At 50.4% G+C, this 16,919-nt stretch overlaps 1 protein-coding gene across 1 annotated transcript in view; it reads left to right on the top strand.

Annotated features, from left to right (window-relative positions):
* SPTAN1 (spectrin, alpha, non-erythrocytic 1) overlaps nucleotides 1-16,870 on the top strand; it is a gene marked incomplete at its 3' end in the record, with an annotated part of 40,259 nt that extends 23,389 nt beyond the window's left edge. The window contains exons 27-52 of the mRNA XM_010160245.1: nucleotides 877-924; nucleotides 1,591-1,682; nucleotides 2,060-2,204; nucleotides 2,304-2,485; nucleotides 2,664-2,763; nucleotides 2,898-3,095; nucleotides 3,220-3,366; nucleotides 3,916-4,019; nucleotides 4,156-4,318; nucleotides 4,785-4,799; nucleotides 6,530-6,661; nucleotides 6,823-6,960; nucleotides 7,307-7,411; nucleotides 7,612-7,820; nucleotides 8,310-8,430; nucleotides 8,556-8,677; nucleotides 9,188-9,320; nucleotides 9,769-9,867; nucleotides 10,472-10,631; nucleotides 10,849-10,925; nucleotides 11,085-11,294; nucleotides 11,502-11,798; nucleotides 12,242-12,354; nucleotides 13,074-13,091; nucleotides 16,186-16,240; nucleotides 16,674-16,870. Of these exons, the coding sequence (XP_010158547.1) occupies nucleotides 877-924; nucleotides 1,591-1,682; nucleotides 2,060-2,204; nucleotides 2,304-2,485; nucleotides 2,664-2,763; nucleotides 2,898-3,095; nucleotides 3,220-3,366; nucleotides 3,916-4,019; nucleotides 4,156-4,318; nucleotides 4,785-4,799; nucleotides 6,530-6,661; nucleotides 6,823-6,960; nucleotides 7,307-7,411; nucleotides 7,612-7,820; nucleotides 8,310-8,430; nucleotides 8,556-8,677; nucleotides 9,188-9,320; nucleotides 9,769-9,867; nucleotides 10,472-10,631; nucleotides 10,849-10,925; nucleotides 11,085-11,294; nucleotides 11,502-11,798; nucleotides 12,242-12,354; nucleotides 13,074-13,091; nucleotides 16,186-16,240; nucleotides 16,674-16,870 (3,380 nt within the window). The remainder of the gene's footprint in view (nucleotides 1-876; nucleotides 925-1,590; nucleotides 1,683-2,059; nucleotides 2,205-2,303; nucleotides 2,486-2,663; nucleotides 2,764-2,897; nucleotides 3,096-3,219; nucleotides 3,367-3,915; nucleotides 4,020-4,155; nucleotides 4,319-4,784; nucleotides 4,800-6,529; nucleotides 6,662-6,822; nucleotides 6,961-7,306; nucleotides 7,412-7,611; nucleotides 7,821-8,309; nucleotides 8,431-8,555; nucleotides 8,678-9,187; nucleotides 9,321-9,768; nucleotides 9,868-10,471; nucleotides 10,632-10,848; nucleotides 10,926-11,084; nucleotides 11,295-11,501; nucleotides 11,799-12,241; nucleotides 12,355-13,073; nucleotides 13,092-16,185; nucleotides 16,241-16,673) is intronic.
* Nucleotides 16,871-16,919: the final 49 nt, after the last annotated feature.

Raw genomic sequence — 16,919 nt, 5'->3', positions numbered from 1 at the left:
CATGGTGCTTTTCTCTGGTATTGCATTCCCACCTTTGGTACATCCCCCTCCTAAGCGTAAAGCTGCTCGTACGTTGTGTGACTGTGGGCAAAACGTGTAACTGGTATTTTGGCGGCAGTGTAGGAACCGCAGCCGTGTCAGCGAGAACTGGTGGTTCGTGGCTTTTGGCGCAGACTGTACATAAGTGTGGTGACTCGGAAGCGTCTCGTAGTAACTTGGCAAACCAGAAGCCCCTCTCTGGGCATATCTGCAAAGGCATGAAGTTTGCAAGTACTCTGTCACCGTCGGAGTAGATGGTGTGTTGGAGGGGATCGGTTGTCGTTTTTCTAGGACTCCACCAATTCTGATGATGCTCTAGAAATACTTGAATTAACTGCTAAGCTGATTTTACCAAAAACTCAACCGTTTACTGATTATTTTTTTTCCCCTGTTCCCCTGACTAGCAGCCTGGGGTTTTTTATCATTTCACTTATTGAAGGTTGACTTTAAGTTTTCTCTTTTCTGTCCTTAAGACTGTACTGTTTGTTCCAATTTACACTAACATGACAGCGCTCACTTGCAGATTTCCAGCTACTCCTACTCTGATCTGTAATAGCTCAGGTGTTCTTAGGTGCTTGGGTGATTCACTCGCATTGATCGTTCATCCTAACGCTGTTCTGTAGTAGCACGTAAAGACTATTCAGCAGTTTCCATGAAACCTTTAAAACCTAGGGCATTTCTTTCTTCCTGCAAGGTGGTAGAGTTATAGTTTACAAAATCTGCTTTTGACCTGGGACAAATTGTTAGGGATATTAAGGGATTTTTTCAGTCTGGTTTTGTCTCCGATTGGTTAGAGTTGACTTTAATGCTACATTTTATTTCTGCCTTTTCATACAGTCCGCACGTCTGATGGTACACACAGTGGCAACCTTTAACTCAATCAAGGTAATAAGACAACCATTTCTGAGCCAAGTTAAAAGCTGAGAACGTTTTTTGCCCTCCCTTTCCATAGTCTTTGGATTTCATTACTCTTTGTAAACCCTTCTGAAACAATCTGCTGAAAGAAGTACTGCCACCTACAGCGTTTGCTTCTCAGGGTACAACCATATCTTCTTATATACATAAAATCAATTGCTTTCAAGTCTCAGGAGAAACCCTGAACATGATTTTATTTAACTGGGCTACTTGAATTTGTGCATTCTTGTGGAATTAAGCAGAATATAGTAACCTTCACCGGTAGCGAAAGGTCAGTCTTGACCTTTTCATCTTACTGATGCCTGGTGAGGTTTATGTACCGTAAAAGAAAGAAGCGTGGCTGTCAGGAAATCTTCTAGCACTGCTGTCGGTGTTCCCAGTAGACCCCTGAAATATTTATGTGATGAAGAATGATACAAGGATGGAGATGAAGAAGGGGTTGTTGGCGTTCTTGCAAGTGCCAGCAGGAGGAAGAAGGCATGGAGAAGCGTAGCAAACAGTGTTACTTGCTGCTGAAGTTCTCTGTTTGACATCGCAGAGCTTCAGTGAGTCCAGCGCGAGCGTTTCTGGTGTAGACAGAGGTGCTGTGCAACTCCGATCTGCAGTACCCGTGGGGGTTTTCCATTCATTTTGCAGGAACTGAATGAACGCTGGAGATCCCTGCAGCAGCTCGCAGAGGAGCGAAGCCAGCTGCTGGGCAGTGCCCACGAAGTCCAGAGATTCCACAGGTGAGGGGATTGTATCGTGTTTGGTCTTAATTCAGGAAAACACTTTGTCCATGCGAGTTCTCAAATGCAGTGGGACCTATCCTAAACCCACCATATTTCAGCCCCCAGCTCATTCAGTGGAAGTCAGACCACCAGTGGTCCAACAAGAATTCTTTACATTCTTCCTAGAAAGACTTGTTAACATGAAATCATGGAATTGCAGTGGGCTTGGGAGGTCTGGACACGCTCCTATTTTGCGTGTCACAAGTGCATTTGTGTCATCTTGGGAATAATTGAGTAGAGCTATCAACTGCGTTCTCTGGAAATCGGCGGCCTGCTGGGTGACGGAGATCCTCGGGTGGCCTCTGTTTTCATTCTCGTTTTGCCTTCCAAACCAGAGATGCTGATGAGACAAAGGAGTGGATAGAGGAGAAGAATCAAGCATTAAATACAGACAACTACGGACATGACTTGGCCAGTGTGCAGGCTCTGCAGCGCAAACACGAAGGCTTTGAGAGAGACCTGGCAGCTCTTGGAGACAAGGTGAGGTTGTGGGGAGGACAAAACCAAAAGCAGAAATGATTGAACTAGAGAAATGACTCTTTGTCTTCATTGTGTTTATTTCCCTTTCCCTAATTCTAGGTGAATTCTCTTGGCGAAACTGCCCAGCGTCTGATCCAGTCACATCCAGAATCTGCTGAAGATCTCCAGGAAAAATGTACTGAATTGAATCAGGCTTGGAATAGTCTGGGAAAACGTGCTGACCAGCGCAAAGAGAAGCTTGGAGACTCTCATGACCTGCAGCGTTTCCTCAGTGACTTCAGGTAAAGATCCTATTTCCACCCTCCCAGTTCATCTGTCTGGTGTGGTATTGGTGAAGTGTATGTGCCTTCTTGTGCCACAGGGATATTTGTGGGGAAGGTTCAGAAAAGGACTGTTTTTCCTGTTCTGACTTATTTCAATGCAGGGAGGGAAAAATCCTCTATTGATGTGTGTTCACAGGGACCTTATGTCGTGGATCAATGGAATCCGGGGCCTGGTCTCCTCAGACGAGCTTGCAAAGGATGTGACTGGAGCTGAAGCTTTACTGGAAAGGCATCAGGTATGTGAAAGGTGCTAAGTGCATACCATAAACATCAAGTGTTTCTTTTTCTGACGCTTCCCATTTAGAGTTCCAAAACCAGATCAGTTCCAGCTCTGCTGCCTGTCCAGTAACTCGTTCTCTGTACCTCGCAGGAGCACCGCACTGAAATAGATGCGAGGGCTGGCACTTTCCAGGCGTTTGAACAGTTTGGACAACAGCTTCTGGCTCATGGACATTATGCCAGCCCAGAGATCAAGGAGAAGCTGGATATTCTAGAGCAAGAACGGACAGACCTTGAGAAGGCCTGGGTCCAGCGGAGAATGATGCTGGACCAGTGCCTAGAACTACAGGTACTCTGCTGCGTTTTGGAAAGGAAAAAGAATTCCTTTTTTCATGAGACAGTTTGTTCTTTGGTAGTGATGAGCTGTGCTCTTGGCCTGTCTTTCTTATGCTTGGGTTTTTTTTTTCCCCTAGCTGTTTCATCGGGACTGCGAACAAGCTGAAAACTGGATGGCTGCCCGAGAGGCTTTCCTAAATACCGAAGATAAAGGAGATTCTTTAGACAGTGTGGAGGCCCTCATCAAGAAACACGAAGATTTTGATAAGGCGATCAATGTCCAGGTGAGTGTAGCTGAAGTGAGGGGAAAGCAGTTCAGTTTTTCCTTCCGCAGATCATTAGCCAAAGAATTTAATGCCATGTACGGCTTCTAAAGTTCTGTTCTTAAAAGTTAGGCCGTTTGGGATCCGTGGGGAAAGTTTGGAAGCGGCTGATGCGGATGGGGATGTATGTCACTGCCTACAAACAGCCAGGAACAGCGGCCAGTTTGCTGTAAATCTCTTGCTGATTTGAAATGGGGTTTTTTTTCCTTCTTTTATAACAGAAAAAGGTATATTTTCAGTTTCTTATAACAGAAAGCTGCCTACTTCTCTTGAGAAATGATACTGCTGTAGCTTAAACTCCAAAAGATACCTTTTTTCCCCAAATGCCACAGGGGAAAGATGTTCTGAAGTTGAACCCGCGGTCCTGTAAAGGTTGACTTTCTTCACACAGTCACGTTTACCATTTGGTGTATTTAAAGCAGGAAGAAAAGTCTTGTTCCGTTCCAGACCCTGCTCATCACTTGACTTCAAGGAAACACCGTCGTAATTCTTGACTTTTCTTCTTGACAGGAGGAGAAAATCGCTGTCCTGCAGTCTTTCGCCGACCAGCTGATCTCTGCTGACCATTACGCCAAGGGAGTCATCGCGAACAGACGCAACGAGGTTCTGGACAGGTCGGTATTGCCCCCGAGGTGGGCTGCAGGTGCTGACTGAGAGCCAATGCTCTCAGGCAGCGTTTTGTAGCCGTTGAAGGTGATGTCACGCGCAGTCCCAGTCTCTCATTCGAGGTATGTGTTTACCTGCTTACAGGTGGCTGCGTCTGAAAGCGCAGATGATTGAGAAGAGGTCGAAGCTGGGAGAATCTCAGACACTCCAGCAGTTCAGTCGGGACGTGGATGAAATAGAAGCCTGGATCAGTGAAAAGCTCCAAACTGCGAGTGATGAGTCGTATAAGGATCCCACGAATATCCAGGTGAATGTGATGTTCAGCTCAAAAAATCAGAGTCAGATCTGGAACTTGGCACAGCACACTCTGGTTCAACAGAAATACGCTCAGGAGGCCTTGTTCAGGGACAGCAGAATAACACGGCAGTTGAGCACGTTCTGCCTTGAACAGGGAGAAAATGGAAGTTACATTATGCATGAAAGGAGACCCAGAATAGAACTCTCTTGGTAATTATTGATGCATATAATTAATAAGATATGTGGTATCTGCAGCAGAAAATTTACTGAAGAAACCCCTGAGTAGTTGTTCTTTCTCCTAGATAATAAAATAAGGAGATGGAGTTCTTGGGTCTCATCTGTGTCTTACGCTCTAAAATGTGAAGTCTCGTTTTTCAGTCTTAAGGAATAATTAATTGAAGTTACCTCTTATGTTGCACTGTGGTTTACGAAGTCGTACGAATGCACTGAACTGCTTCTCTCAATCTGTTTTGTAGCTTTCCAAACTGCTGGTAAGTAGTTTGGACTAGCCCTGGTACGTGACATTTTCTCTGTATAGCTTCTGTGTGAGCACGAGGTCTGGTCGCGCTCTGTGGCTCCATCCCTCCGTTCATGCAGTCGCTCTGTTTGCTGCTCGTTCTTGGCCTACATCCCAGTGCAGCTAACGGCCTTCGGGTAACGGCTGTGGCTTTTTTTTGTTCATGCCTACTCAGCATCATTTCTTTATGCATTCGTTTTGCAGGTGTTCTGCATGATCTGTTTAATTTGTGGTGCGTTAGTGAGGTAGTTTGAGGGGGGATTTGGGGGAGTTAGGAAAACAGCTTCTGTCCTTTTTTCCAAAATGTGGTTATTGGGCCTGTCATCCTCCTGCCCGGCTCTTCGGTGGTGGTGATGAACACACAGTGCCCGGGCTGCGAGATTGTGGAGTCACGTACTGCAGATGGAGGATTCCATAAAATGAGAGGCCTAGATGGCTTAGTTCTTGCAATAGCAGCAGGATGGGAGGGAATAATACAGAGGGAATACTCCAGGAAAAGAGATGCACGGGCTGGTAAGCTGACAGGACTTGTGAGAATCCAAGCAGCGGAGTAAAATGGGGATATGTGGAAGGAGACAGAACAAAGAAAGGGGAAGCTAATGACAGTAAGACAGCAAAGGGTCCTTGCTTGTCACTTCAGGCCATGGTACGTTAAATTTTTAGGTTTTGGGGTTTTTTTTCTAGTTGAAAACCCTAGGATTCTTATTAAACTAAAAAGTCATGTCTGGGATTTGTTGTCATGGCAATTACATGGAGATAAGCAATTGGCAGCTTTTAAATTAGACTGTACGTGTTGGCCAATCTGGCTTTGAAGGAGGTTTGTGCGATCTCGGCACCGGGAGGAACAGTTCCCGGAATGACGCAGTTCATGCAGAATTTCTCATGCCGGCGCTACAGTGTCTCCCATCTCCTGTTTTCAGTCTAACGTTTCCTTTCATTCCATTCTCAGGGTGTTGTGTACCCACGTCACTAGCATTCCCGTTAACGCCTGTAAACGCTCTCTTGTGGGTTTTGCGCTACCGTTACCCTCCGGGTGGGTGGATGGGTCACGGGCGTACGAGAGAGAACCCCACGCTTCCCACACCAAGGCTCCTGTTGTTCTCATGGTGCTCTCTCTCAGCAGAGAAAAACTGTTAACAAGTAATTCGGTTATTTTGAGAGGTTTTTGTTAATTCATTATTTTGCTATGCAGCGTGGCTGCATCTGACTGATACCAAACTGCAGAAAGCAGATGGGCTGCGGCAGTGATTTCTCTTGATGACCTAGAGATTAGGAAGGGGGATAGAAATTTGTGCAGTCACTGTAGGAGTGGGAAGGATGAGCGTCTGTGCTTCCGCTGAGGGGTCGTACGGCCGCTGCTTTTCGAAGGTGGCGGCGTTGAGAACGAGGAAGCTTTGAGTAACAGCTGAGCTTGCCGCAAGGAACGCTGCATGGGCGTCCGCACGCCGCGGATGACATCGCCCGTGTGTTACGTGCGGGCTCGGTGACCGCTCTGCCAGGTCCAAGCTTGGCGGTTACTCGCGCTGCTGAGCGCTGCTGTTGGCGTGAGCAGTCAGCGGTGTTGCTGAGAGAGAACTTCTCTAGGTCAGGCTGTAACCAAACTTCTTACCTATGCGGCCGGTGCTGGTGCCGCCCTCTCAGCCCATGAGAACAATGCGGGAGCCCGTGTCCAGTCCCTAACGCGTTGGGTTTTGTCCTGTTCAGAGCAAACACCAGAAACACCAGGCCTTTGAAGCCGAGCTCCATGCCAACGCAGACCGGATCCGCGGAGTCATTGATATGGGGAACTCGCTGATTGAAAGAGGAGCCTGTGCTGGCAGCGAGGATGCTGTGAAGGTGGGTACCACGAGCCTTACGAGATTGGCTTCGGTTGTGCGTTGCCAAGTGTTTGGATCATGTCTGGAACCAACAGCCAAGCCTGCACCATGTTCTGGTTTTGCATTTATCAGAACTCAAGGCTTTAGTTTGCAGCGTTTGACTTTTCCCCTTTCTAACAGGCGCGCCTTGCTGCCCTGGCTGACCAGTGGCAATTCCTGGTGCAGAAATCGGCAGAGAAGAGTCAGAAACTGAAGGAAGCTAATAAGCAACAGAACTTCAATACTGGAATCAAGGACTTTGATTTCTGGCTTTCAGAGGTAACTGGGATTGGGGTTATTTACTTGCAGGACTTGTTCTTCTAATTTTGCGCTCCCTTTGCTGGTGTTCCATGTTGCCCACCTCTGAGCAAGCCTGGATTTGTTTTGAAAAATCTTTACTATGATTAAAAATATTGAGGCTGGTTTATTGTTTATAAACACTAAGGTAAGAAAAAGCGTTTTTGCATAGACTGTTAGGAATTAAACAGGTGATGAGGCAAAGGTTTATCCACAATGTAGAACATGAAGAGCGTTAACTTGCACAGTTCTAAAGGTGTTATCATTTCGAGGGGTTTTGTGAAAACACAACTCGTTCTCCAACCCCTTTTTCCTTCCCCACCCCCAGGTGGAGGCTTTGTTGGCATCTGAAGACTACGGGAAGGACCTGGCGTCAGTTAACAACCTTCTGAAGAAACACCAGTTACTGGAAGCGGATATATCTGCTCATGAGGTATTGCTTTCTCTTGTACTTATGGAAGATGAAGCATAGTCATCAGCCAGCTCAATACGTGCCACGCTCTGGACCGGCAGCAACACGTTTTCTGAGTAAAAACTGTGACTCTGCCCAGCAGATTATGATTTTTATACTGATGTAGCAAACACAGAAACGAGATCCAAGCAGTTCACACGCTTTTCCACCCCCGTTCCCAGGATCGTCTGAAGGACCTGAACAGTCAGGCTGACAGTCTGATGACCAGCAGTGCTTTCGATACGTCCCAAGTAAAGGATAAACGCGAGACCATTAACGGACGCTTTCAGAGGATTAAGAGCATGGCAGCTGCCCGCCGAGCCAAGCTGAACGAGTCCCACCGTTTGCATCAGTTTTTCCGTGATATGGATGACGAGGAGTCTTGGATCAAGTGTGTATCGTGAAGTTTAAGGCTCTGGTTTGGGGGCATTGCTGATTGCCAGCTTGCCAGCAACATCCATGGCCTGTAGTGTGGTTTTATAACTTGCCTTCTCCACAAGAAATCACCTTTGCCCCCCTTTCAGGGAAAACTACATTCAGAATTGGCTTCAGCACTGGGGGTGGCTTCTTCCCTCCAGTTTGCTTTGGTCAAGTCCTGTAAGGAAAGCTCCGCACTGGAAAGAGCGATGCTGTTTAGACCTGGAGCAGATAACTGAGATTTGAATCTTGTCTTTTTGGGAAAGCCCGTAGCATAAATTCACACCTTACTTTAGCAGTCTGAGGTTCTAGCCCGTTGTAGTAATTCATTCAGTAATTTTTCACATCCAAGATTCCTGTGCTGTGAACGGCGTTTCCTTATTGGCAGTGGTTTGGGGCTGGTTTTGTCAGGTTTGACCTATAGAAGTAACTTTCAAACGTTCTCTTTCTCTCTTGAATCTAGAGAGAAGAAACTGTTGGTTAGCTCCGAGGACTACGGCAGAGACCTAACGGGTGTGCAGAACCTTAGGAAGAAACACAAGCGCTTAGAAGCAGAATTAGCTGCCCATGAACCTGCTATCCAGGTAAACGCCCCTCCTTCGCCTGTGGCACGTACAAGAGCCAGAAAGAGTTTTGCTGTGACCCAGAGGGAGCGCGGAAGAAGGGAGCAAGCGACGCTCCGGTAACTGCCTGTTTCTCCGCTTTGCAGGGCGTTCTGGACACCGGTAAGAAGCTTTCAGATGACAACACAATTGGAAAGGAGGAGATACAGCAGAGACTGGCTCAGTTCGTGGATCACTGGAAAGAGTTAAAGCAGCTGGCAGCTGCTAGGTATGTGAGATGTTTTGTGAAATTCAGTGTTAGTTAAAACAGTCCGTGGACACGTAGTGACGGGATTATGGTATGGGTCGTTAGTCAGCGATGTGATGTAATGGCTCCTGTCACTGATGACAGACCCGAGACTGTTGAGAAGAGTTTTTGTTATGATGTGAGTCTTCTAGCCTTCTCTTGTAGCGGTTGGAAACGACAGACGTGAAGTAACTGCCTTTAATCCGCTGCCGGGATGTTTTCCTGAAGAGAAGTTGCTGGGAGCAAATGGTTCATCTTAGTCCTTCGCTGGCTGCAGGCTTTGTGGCTGTCGCTGGCTCACTGGTTCGTCGTGAGCTCATGGAGCTGTAGGCTTTGCAGTCTGCCAGGCTTTGCCGAAGCGAAGAGCCAGCGGTTCCGTGTTCAGGGTTCGGTCTCTGCGTTCTTGGGTTTGCTGCTGCCGGCGTTTGTTTCCACATCTGGGATCTAAAAGCCGTGAAGCAACACTGAGCAGCGTTCCCTTTTCCCATACAGGGGTCAGCGTCTAGAGGAGTCCCTGGAGTACCAGCAGTTTGTAGCCAACGTTGAGGAAGAAGAAGCCTGGATCAATGAGAAAATGACACTGGTAGCCAGCGAGGATTATGGGGATACCCTTGCTGCTATCCAGGTATGGAGGAAGCTGTCAGCTCGCTGTCGTTCCGCTTGCATTATTGCTGGTTAGACCTTAACGAACCTCTTCTTTAACCGTCTCTCCAGCTTGGAGGTTATTGTTGGTTCCTTTTGAAGGCTCACCTTACAAACCACAAATTCATTCTCTAAAAGCATCCCAGGTATGTTATTGCCTGTAGAAATGACTTGCAGTTTGGTGGAGCTTCGCATCTCCTGACCTCTGATGGGCAGCCCTGGTTAACCCGAAGGGCTGGAGTTACGTCGGAAGTACCGGACTCCTCCTGTCCACGGCAAAACAGCCAGTGCTGCTAACAGCCAGGATGACTGGGCTTTGTCAGGAAAAGTTTGCGAGCTGCTTTAGAACAATAAATTCTTTTCAGGGGGTTTTTTGGTTTTTACTAAGTGATGAGAGGTTGTTTTAAAAAGGGACTGTTTCGTGTTTGCAGGGTTTGCTGAAAAAGCACGAGGCGTTTGAGACCGATTTTACTGTCCACAAAGACAGAGTGAACGATGTTTGTGCTAACGGGGAGGATCTCATTAAAAAGGTAAAGAGAAACCGGTAAAACCCCAAACCTTCTGAGGCTATGCAGAACGTTTTCCTGTCAGAGCAGACTTGCTCTTCTCTGAAGACTGACTTGGCATCCCTTTGGGAAGAGCTCTTGCTCCTTCCTTGCAGCTGAACGAGCGGCTGGTGTCACCTGCTTGCAGAGCTGCTTCTTGTGTGTCCAGAGCAGAATCTTTCAGCTGCAGTCCCTGTCGCCAGCTCACGGGGTGCCTCAGAGGACCTTGAGATCATAGAATCATGGAATGGTTTGGGTTGGAAGGGACCTTAAAGATCATCTAGTTCCAACCCCCCTGCCATGGGCAGGGACACCTTCCACCAGACCAGGTTGCTCCAAGCCTCATCCAGCCTGGCCTTGGACACTTCCAGGGATGGGGCATCCACAGCTTCTCTGGGCAACCTGTCCCAGTGCTCCCCACCCTCTCCGGGACAGATTTCTTCCTGATATCCAATCTAAACCTCCCCACTTTCAATTTAAACCCGTTACCCCTTGTCCTGTCACTACAGGCCCTTGTAAAAAGCCCCCCCAGCTTCCTTGTGGGCCCAGCAGATCACGTGGTGTGCATGTTTTGTCTCCTGTCCTGTAGAACAACCACCACGAAGACAATATTACTGCCAAGGTGAAGGGGCTCAAAGGCAAGGTATCAGATCTGGAGAAGGCAGCAGCTCAGAGGAAAGCCAAATTGGATGAGAACTCCGCCTTCCTCCAGTTCAACTGGAAAGCAGATGTGGTGGAGTCCTGGATAGGTACGTTCTGTTCCGGAGCTCAGGCACAGCACCCTGTCCCAAAGAAACCGAAATGCTCCTTTGTTTCAAAGCTCCCAGGTAGCTTCTCGCCTCCTGTTGTAACAGACAGCCCTAAACCCACAGCAGTCCACGGTGCTTTTGGGGTAACCTGCTCTGGCACAGAGGGAACATTTGGGGCAGAGGCTGACGTTTTTACTGAATTTATTTCATTTTCCAGGTGAGAAGGAGAACAGCCTGAAGACGGACGATTACGGACGCGACCTCTCGTCCGTGCAGACCCTACTCACCAAACAGGTTAGTGCTAACGCTGCCACCCTGCACGCGGTGGGGAGAAGAGGAGGTGATCTCTTCTGGAATACCCAAAAATCTGGTGCAAATGTTTGAAATTCATGCAGGATATCAGAATGGTTAAATGAAAATACAATCCAAAACCTTTCATTCTTAACGTTACAGGAAACTTTTGACGCTGGACTTCAGGCTTTCCAGCAGGAGGGAATTGCAAACATCACTGCTCTGAAAGACCAACTGCTGGCAGCCAAACATATCCAGTCAAAGGCCATTGAGGCTCGGCACGCTTCCTTGATGAAACGCTGGAATCAGCTACTTGCCAATTCTGCTGCCAGGAAAAAGAAACTCTTGGAAGCTCAGGAGCACTTCAGAAAGGTGAGCGGCCAAACCGTGGGGCTACAAAAATCTAATTGTTCTCTTCGAAAAACTCATTCGCCGCTTGCGGCTTGGGTGGCTTTTTCGTCGGCGGCTGGTGATTGTGGAGCTCCTGGAGGGCTGAGGCAGGGCGATTCCCGCTAAGTCACGCGGAGCGTTTGCGTTGCTGCCTGGTGGAACTGAACCGGCTGGGTTTCTCTCTTCAAGGTTGAGGATCTCTTCCTGACTTTCGCAAAGAAGGCGTCTGCCTTCAACAGCTGGTTTGAGAACGCTGAAGAGGATCTGACAGACCCCGTGCGCTGCAACTCGCTGGAGGAAATCAAAGCCCTGCGAGAAGCTCACGACGCTTTCCGTTCTTCGCTCAGTTCTGCCCAAGCTGACTTCAACCAGCTGGCAGAGCTCGACCGCCAGATCAAGAGCTTCCGTGTGGCCTCCAACCCGTACACCTGGTTTACGATGGAGGCTCTTGAGGAAACCTGGAGGAATCTCCAGAAGATTATTAAGGCAAGTGAGAGGGACTCTTCGTAGACCTTTTGGGTCTTCCCTGGAAGTTGTCCTCCAAGATAACGAGTACGAGAGTTTGTCACTGTGCCGCAGAGCGTCTCAAAATCTGGGAGCAAAGAGAGATTGCCGTTAGCTGTGTGCTGGCACTGTTGTTGGCTCTGTGGTCTCCCGTCTGCGGCACAGGATGTCCCCCTCGCTTCCCAGCTACGCGATAGGTTTGACGTCCGTGCTGTCCAGTGAAGGAACTGCTGGTTCAGTTCCAGTTCTTGAGTCTTGAGTTCTGGGTTGTCACCTTCAGTGATTTTTGTCGGGATGCTTCCTGAGCGCTCCGTCTCGTTTTGGGCTTCTGAACTGCGCTGGTGTGCAGCGCTCAGGTTTCAGCTTTTGTTGCAGGGCCAATCACGTTACTTCTCTGTGTGCAATTACTTCTGTTCCTTTCCCAGGAGCGCGAGTTGGAGCTGCAGAAGGAACAGCGAAGGCAGGAAGAAAACGACAAGTTGCGCCAGGAATTTGCTCAGCACGCTAATGCTTTCCACCAGTGGATTCAAGAGACCAGGTACGGTTTGTCTTCCCGGGAGCCGCCCGTAGAGAACTCCTCCGCTCGTGTTTGTATCCAGCCCACAGCTCTCTGGCCTCTTGAAGTCGTAAATGTCTCCTGCCGAAAAGCAGCTCTTCAGGATTCATTCCTGTCCTGTGGTTGGGGTTTGAGGGAGGCCCTGTTAGCCACAGGGAAGTGGAAGGCCCTGAAGCACCGGACTGTAAGAATGTTTCTGCTTCTGAATTCGTTTTCCTGCAGTCATTCCAGTTGCCCAGGACTTCACTCTTCCACAGTCGCTCCTGACCCAGTCTGTGGTGCAGCGGGGGGTGGGGAGCAGCTGCTCTTGTAACCGCTGACACGGGGTGCTGCCTGGTAATAGCCTTGCCTAGGGAGAGGGGGTCAGGCCTTAACCGCTGCCTCAGGAATGCACCTCACGCTGGAGTGTTGCAGCCAGCGGACGAGCACGGCTCTAGACAAGAGGTAACCGCGCGCAGGCAGTGCTGTTGGCCGCCTCTGACGCGCTCCGGTCGTGGCTCACGAGGAGGCGAGTCCCTGCAATCCCGTGATTCTCTGTCTCTCTGTGTTTACCAGTAGTTCTGTACGTGTCTTCACGAAATAATGAAATATCAATCCGATTTTTAACTTTTTGATGTTTGCTTCCCACCCAAATCTCTGTCCCTCTCTTACTGTCTTGTCTCTGTCCTGCTGCCTGATGTTTGGACCTTCACACTCTACAGGACTTACCTGCTAGATGGGTTAGTATGGAATTTTATATCTTTACAAATGTGGTGACGTGTTCTGCTCTGGCCGCGGGTTTTCTTCCGGCGTCACGCTGCTCGCGAAAGCTGCGCTCAAACCCCTTTTATTTGAAAAGAGCAAGCTGTGGCTGAGTGCACAGACACAGGAAACAAGGTTTTGGAGTAGATTTAAGTATAAGCCGGTAGAAACATAACCATTCCTTCTGCTTTGGGCTAGGAAATTGTTAATGGGCAGCCACTGGCATACACCGTGGAAGCCCCAACTGCCGTTCTTGCTTTCTCTGCGGGCTCGCACAAGCCAGGGCTCTCGCTCTGATGAGGTACGGGAGAACAGAGGCTGGTCTGCCTCTGGAAAACAGCTGACATTCCTAGTTTCCCAGCATTCAGTGTCCTGCTTAGTGACACAAGCTTTCCCATGATAACTGTTCTCGGGACAATTAAAGCTTCCGAGCACCGACTGTTTTCTGTGAGAAGGAGGAGGGAAGATCCTGGCTAAGAGGCTTTACTGAAATCCTAACTCAGGATGAAGTTCTTCCCGCAGAGGGTGGGGAGCACAGGAACAGGTTGCCCAGAGAAGCTGTGGATGCCCCATCCCTGGAAGTGTTCAAGGCCAGGCTGGATGAGGCTTGGAGCAACCTGGTCTATGGAAGGTGTCCCTGCCCATGGCAGGGGGGTTGGAACTGGGTGGGTGTTAAGGTCCCTTCCAACCCAGGCCAGTCTGTGATTCTATAACTGGGGACTCTGTAGCAGCAGGTGTCAACAGCCCGTTTGTTTGCCGGCTTCAGAACCCGCCCCGCAGAGATTACGTTACTGCCAGAACCCAGAACCTTCCAGCACGAACCTTCCCGGGATTTGCAGACAGTTTCAAGTCCCCTTTGTGTCCGTGGGAGTAGTTCCTAAGGAGGATGGGTGCGGGTCATTCGTCAGGGGGTGGAAAGGCAATAGCCAGATCCCTAACTGTCTTCGGAGCGCCGAACCCGCCGAGTGTGCCTGTCCGCTTCCGATTCTTCAGGATTAAAACCCCGCAGCACCATGGAAGCTTTGCAAAGACGTGAGCTAACACCCTAACAGACGGTGCACGGCCGGGGTGCGGGGGCCTCTGCGACCTGGGCGTCTTCGCCGATACCTGCGCTTCGTACTTGCTCTGCAACAACCGGCGTCTTGTGTTCTGCCGTTCCTGCTGGGTAAGCGTAACGTGCCCCAGTTCTGTTGTACAGCCCGGTGGAACCGAGCAGATTCCTCAGGACCGGATGCTGAATCCTCCGCTCCTGCGGGAAGGATTTCCCGAAGCCACAGATTAGCTCTGGTACCCAGGACGGAGCCGTTGGCTGAGCCGCAGGGTCGGAGGTGGAGATCACCGTGCCAAGCTCTGCTGCTGAACGCGTTCCCAGGGGCGGCTGATAGGCCAGGCAGGGTTTGTCCTGCGGGATCAACCCAGATGTGGTTGGAAGAGGCGAGAGGGAAGGCAGAGCTGCGGAGAAGCATCCGGAGAAGAGCCGCCCTGCGAACGCTTCCCCTTCAGCGGGCCGTGTGCGCGCCCGCTGCTGCGCGATGGAGGTTTCCTTAGGGCAGGGAAGGGGGAAGAACGCTTTTAGAGACTCTAGACGAGTTAGCAGACTTCACTCCTCTCCCTGAGACTCACTTTTTTATGACTTAGACGAAAACGAGATGGTTTGTGTGTGCGCAACCAGCATTTCAGTAGGTTTCTTTCACTCAGAGCTCGCTCGTGGGCTGCACAGCGCTGCTGGCTTGGCGTGTGGCTCCGCTGCCGTCGCCGTGTTCGGGTGTGTTCTTTCCTCTGCTCTGTCTTTCTTCCTTTTTGGAATTCACTTGGTTTCTTTTCTTTGACTAGCATAGCGTATCGTCGTGTCATTCGTGTCTATCAGTATGAAGTTGGGGATGATCTATCTGGAAGGTTTTTTTTCCTCATTTTCTTACCTCACTTTGGTTTTCAAATGCACTCTTTAATTCCAAGGCTGCTTTCCTTCCAACTAACTTTCACGGCTTAGAGATGCTTGGAGGTTTGTTTTCCCCTTGACTCCTTCCACCATCAGTTCCCAGCTTCCTGCTCAGGGTTCCGGGCACGGAGCTGAGCCTTAACCCCGTGGGGAGAAACGCCCAGGTGTCCGGCGCGTTGGCGTCGCTGCAGAGCGCTTCCGCCTTGAAACCCCGTCTCGGCAAGCTCAGAGGGGCGTGGGAGGGTAGAGGTCAGTGGGATGAAACCCTGGGTTTAGCGACTGAGACAGAGCAGCTTCAGTTTTAGGAGCTAAAACACCACAAGGGAGAGGCCAGCGCCCGGCCCGCGCTCCGGTCGGCTGCTCACAGTTGTCTTGGAGGGAGAGGGATTCTTAAACTGCTGCTGAAAGGTTGCTGAGGATCGGGGGGGAGGGCAAACAGCACCCAGAGACGTTCCGTAGCCGGCCCATACGAGGTGGGTGTTGGAGACCGTCGCCCAGCGGGGGCTGCGGTGTGCCACGGAGCTCAGGGCGGCAGTGACCGAGCGGAGGGGCTACACCTCGGCTCCTGTGGGCGCAGGAGGGGAGCGGTGGGGCAGGGAAGGCCGCTGGCCACCAGCCACTGCCGCGTGGGAGAGCTCCAGGGTTTTCTGCAGCCATTATGCCACGTCGAGATGGGTCTTAAACCAAAGCAGTAGTTTTCAAGGCCTTTTTTCCCCTGTTTATCCCCACGTAACACCCCTCTGCAGAGCTCCTGTGCCTGGTAGAGCCTCCCCCGCCGTGACTCACCCGGAGCTCGTGTGTGCGTGTGTGTGCTGGGCACCGGGGTGGGAACGCGCCGGGGGCCTAACATCCTTAGGGCCCGGAAAGCGGGTGCTTTGGATCTGGCATGACGTGTGGCTGCTGGTCCTGCTGCCTTTCCAATGGGGCTAGAAATTAACTCTGTCAAGAACTAAGAATGGGATGAGCCGTGGAGGTGTTGGCCTGAACCAAAACACACCACCCAGGTTTAACTACCGCCAGGAGAATAATTCTGCTGTAAGGATTTTTGAGTCCAAGGAAGGACTGTTAATTTCAAGCCCCACCTGCCGTTTTTACGGGATGAGTGCGTTCTCTCACTGTCATTCTGCGTTTAGGTCTTGTATGGTGGAGGAATCTGGAACACTGGAATCACAGCTGGAAGCTACTAAAGTAAGCGACACTCACCTACGGCACGCGCCTCGCCCCGCTGGTGACCTGGGAACGTGGGATGGGGATGGAAATGCTCGCGATTGCGTGGCAAAGCTTAGTGGCGCGTTTTGAGAGACCTTTGGGATGACCTGTGTACGTGTCCATTACCCCACGCTGATGTGGTTGCCCTTCTCTTTACCTGAGCGGGGTAGGGCAGAGGGCACCGGACTTTTCCCAGTAAGAGGGGGGTTGCCCCAGAGCTGGGTTGCAGGCCCCGCCGCTTTCCGGTGCCGTGCCTGAAGGGGCGGTTGCTTTGGATGCTGTTTTATGAATCCCAGGATACATCCCTATATCCCAGCAGAAAAAGAAGCGTGTAGCCCTGCCAGCCTGCGTTCGGACTCTTCGGGGGGTTTTTTGCATCCCTTGATTTTCCTCCTCTTCGCTCCCCGAACAGCGCAAGCACCAGGAGATCCGAGCCATGAGGAGCCAGCTGAAGAAGATTGAGGACCTCGGAGCAGCCATGGAGGAGGCACTCATCCTGGACAACAAGTACACGGAGCACAGCACCGTGGGGCTGGCGCAGCAGTGGGACCAGCTCGACCAGCTGGGGATGAGGATGCAGCACAACCTGGAGCAGCAGATTCAAGCTCGGTACTGCCCCACGCGCAGCGCGAAGTCTCTCTCGCTCGGGATGGAAGGG

The sequence above is a fragment of the Eurypyga helias genome, unplaced genomic scaffold, assembly GCF_000690775.1.
Source record: "Eurypyga helias isolate BGI_N326 unplaced genomic scaffold, ASM69077v1 scaffold14341, whole genome shotgun sequence".
NCBI lineage: Eukaryota > Metazoa > Chordata > Aves > Eurypygiformes > Eurypygidae > Eurypyga > Eurypyga helias.
Note: the sequence above shows the minus strand (reverse complement) of the source record. Positions and strands in the feature narration are given on the sequence as shown.